The 1,742-nt window shown below is 69.7% G+C and overlaps 1 protein-coding gene across 1 annotated transcript in view; it reads right to left on the bottom strand.

Annotated features, from left to right (window-relative positions):
* Window positions 1–662: 662 nt before the first annotated feature.
* The window catches only part of LOC113981292 (neurexophilin-4-like), a gene marked incomplete at its 5' end in the record, with an annotated part of 2,501 nt that continues 1,421 nt past the window's right edge, over window positions 663–1,742 (bottom strand). The window contains one exon of the mRNA XM_027708608.1: window positions 663–1,469. Coding sequence (XP_027564409.1) covers window positions 696–1,469 — 774 coding nt within the window. The remainder of the gene's footprint in view (window positions 1,470–1,742) is intronic.

Genomic DNA, 1,742 nt, shown 5'->3' with positions numbered 1-1,742 from the left:
CAGGGAGACAAAAGCCCCCCCAGTGTATGGGGTGAGGACTGAGACCCCCCCTGTGACACCCCAGAGGTGACATCGCAGGGGGCTGAACCCCCCCAGTTCACCCCCACACCCCCGGGGGCCCCAGCCCAGCCCCCAGCATGGGGAGGGGGGGTCCGTGCCTGCACCCCCTGAGCTGCAGGAATGGGATTTCAGGGGGGCCCGGGACCCCCAGCACCAGTTGTACCCCAGCAGGATGCAGGGGGGCTGCAGTGAGGGGGTTTCAGTGGGTGGGGGGGGGCTCAGGGGGGGGGGGGGGGGGGCTGGGACCCCCCAGACCCAACTGTCCCCCAGTGATGCAGTGATGGGGGTCAGCAGGCCCAGCACCCCCAGCACCGGCTGTACCCCAGCATGGGGGGGCTGCAGGGATGGGGGTTCAGGGGGTCAGGGGGGATCCCCAGAGCTGGCTGTACCCCATGGCAGTGCAGGGGGGCTGCAGGGACGGGGTCCCAACGGGTCAGGGGGGATCCCCAGAGCTGGCTCTACCCCATGGGGGTGCAGGGGGGCTGCAGGGATGGGGGCTCAGCGGGTGGGAGGCCGGGACCCCCAGCACCAGCCGCCCCATAACACGGCACAGGGATGCTCCGATGACGAGGAGGGGGCTGGCGTGGGGGGTCACGGGGGGCACGGCAACCCCCCCGCCCCACACCCGCCCCCCGTCAGCCGAAGTAGGGGTTGTCGTGCTGGAAGTTGTAGTCGGGGCAGACCTTCTGGACCAGCTTGTAGTCGATGCTGAGGAAGGAGATGAAGATGCAGATGACCTTGAAGGGCTTGGCGCAGAGCCAGGCCGCGTGGCTCTGCGTGTGCTCCGTGAAGCAGACCTTGGACGGGTCGTACAGGCAGGGCCTGTTCTTGCGCGCCCGGTTCGTCTTCTCGTACTCCACGTGGCAGTTGAGCAGCGCCTTGGCCGGGCGCCCCTCGGGCAGGGTGCTCTGCTGGGGGGGCGGCGGCGGCTGCGGGAGCTGGGGGGGGACGCCGGGCACCAGCACCTCGAAGCCCACGGCCTTGGAGGGGGGCACGATGCTGACGGAGACGTTGCCCAGGCTGGAGGAGTTGTGTCGGAAGTAGACGCTGAAGGTGCCGTTGATGTGGTCGACGATCTTGCCCGTCACCAGGAGGCTGAACTTGAGCGTCTTGATGTTGAAGTAGAAGTCCCCCCAGCCGAAAATCTTCTTGGCGCGGCCGGACTTGAGGGCGGGCTTGCGGTGGGCGCGGGGGCTCGGAGGGTCCCCCCCGCCCGTCTGGTTCTTCTGCCAGTCCCAGGGGCTCTGGCCGGGCGTCCCCGCGCCCCGGGGGGGCTCGGCCGGGATCAGCCGCCCGGGGTCGAGCGCCGGGGGCTTCAGGGTGCCATAGGGGACGTCCTTGAGGAGGCCGGAGGTGCCCAGCTCCAGGTAGCCCAGGGTCTTGGCGAGGTGACCCCCGGCACACACCGTCTGTGGGAGAGAGGGCGGAGACTGCACGAGCCGTGCCTGTGTCCTCCTCCTCATCCTCCCGCCCGTGTCCTCCTCATCCTCCTGCCAGCAGCCCCCTCCTCACCATCCTGCCCCTCCTCACCCTCCTGCCCCTCCTCATCCTCCTCATGCTCCCACCTGTGTCCTCACCATCCTCCTGCCAGCACCCCCCTCCTCGCCCTCCTGCCCATGCCCTTCCTCACCCTCCTGCCCCTCCTCACCCTCCTGCCCATGCCCCTCCTCATCCTCCTGCCC

This window comes from Neopelma chrysocephalum, unplaced genomic scaffold (assembly GCF_003984885.1).
Source record: "Neopelma chrysocephalum unplaced genomic scaffold, ASM398488v2 Primary Assembly neopelma1_96422, whole genome shotgun sequence".
Lineage (NCBI taxonomy): Eukaryota > Metazoa > Chordata > Aves > Passeriformes > Pipridae > Neopelma > Neopelma chrysocephalum.
Note: the sequence above shows the minus strand (reverse complement) of the source record. Positions and strands in the feature narration are given on the sequence as shown.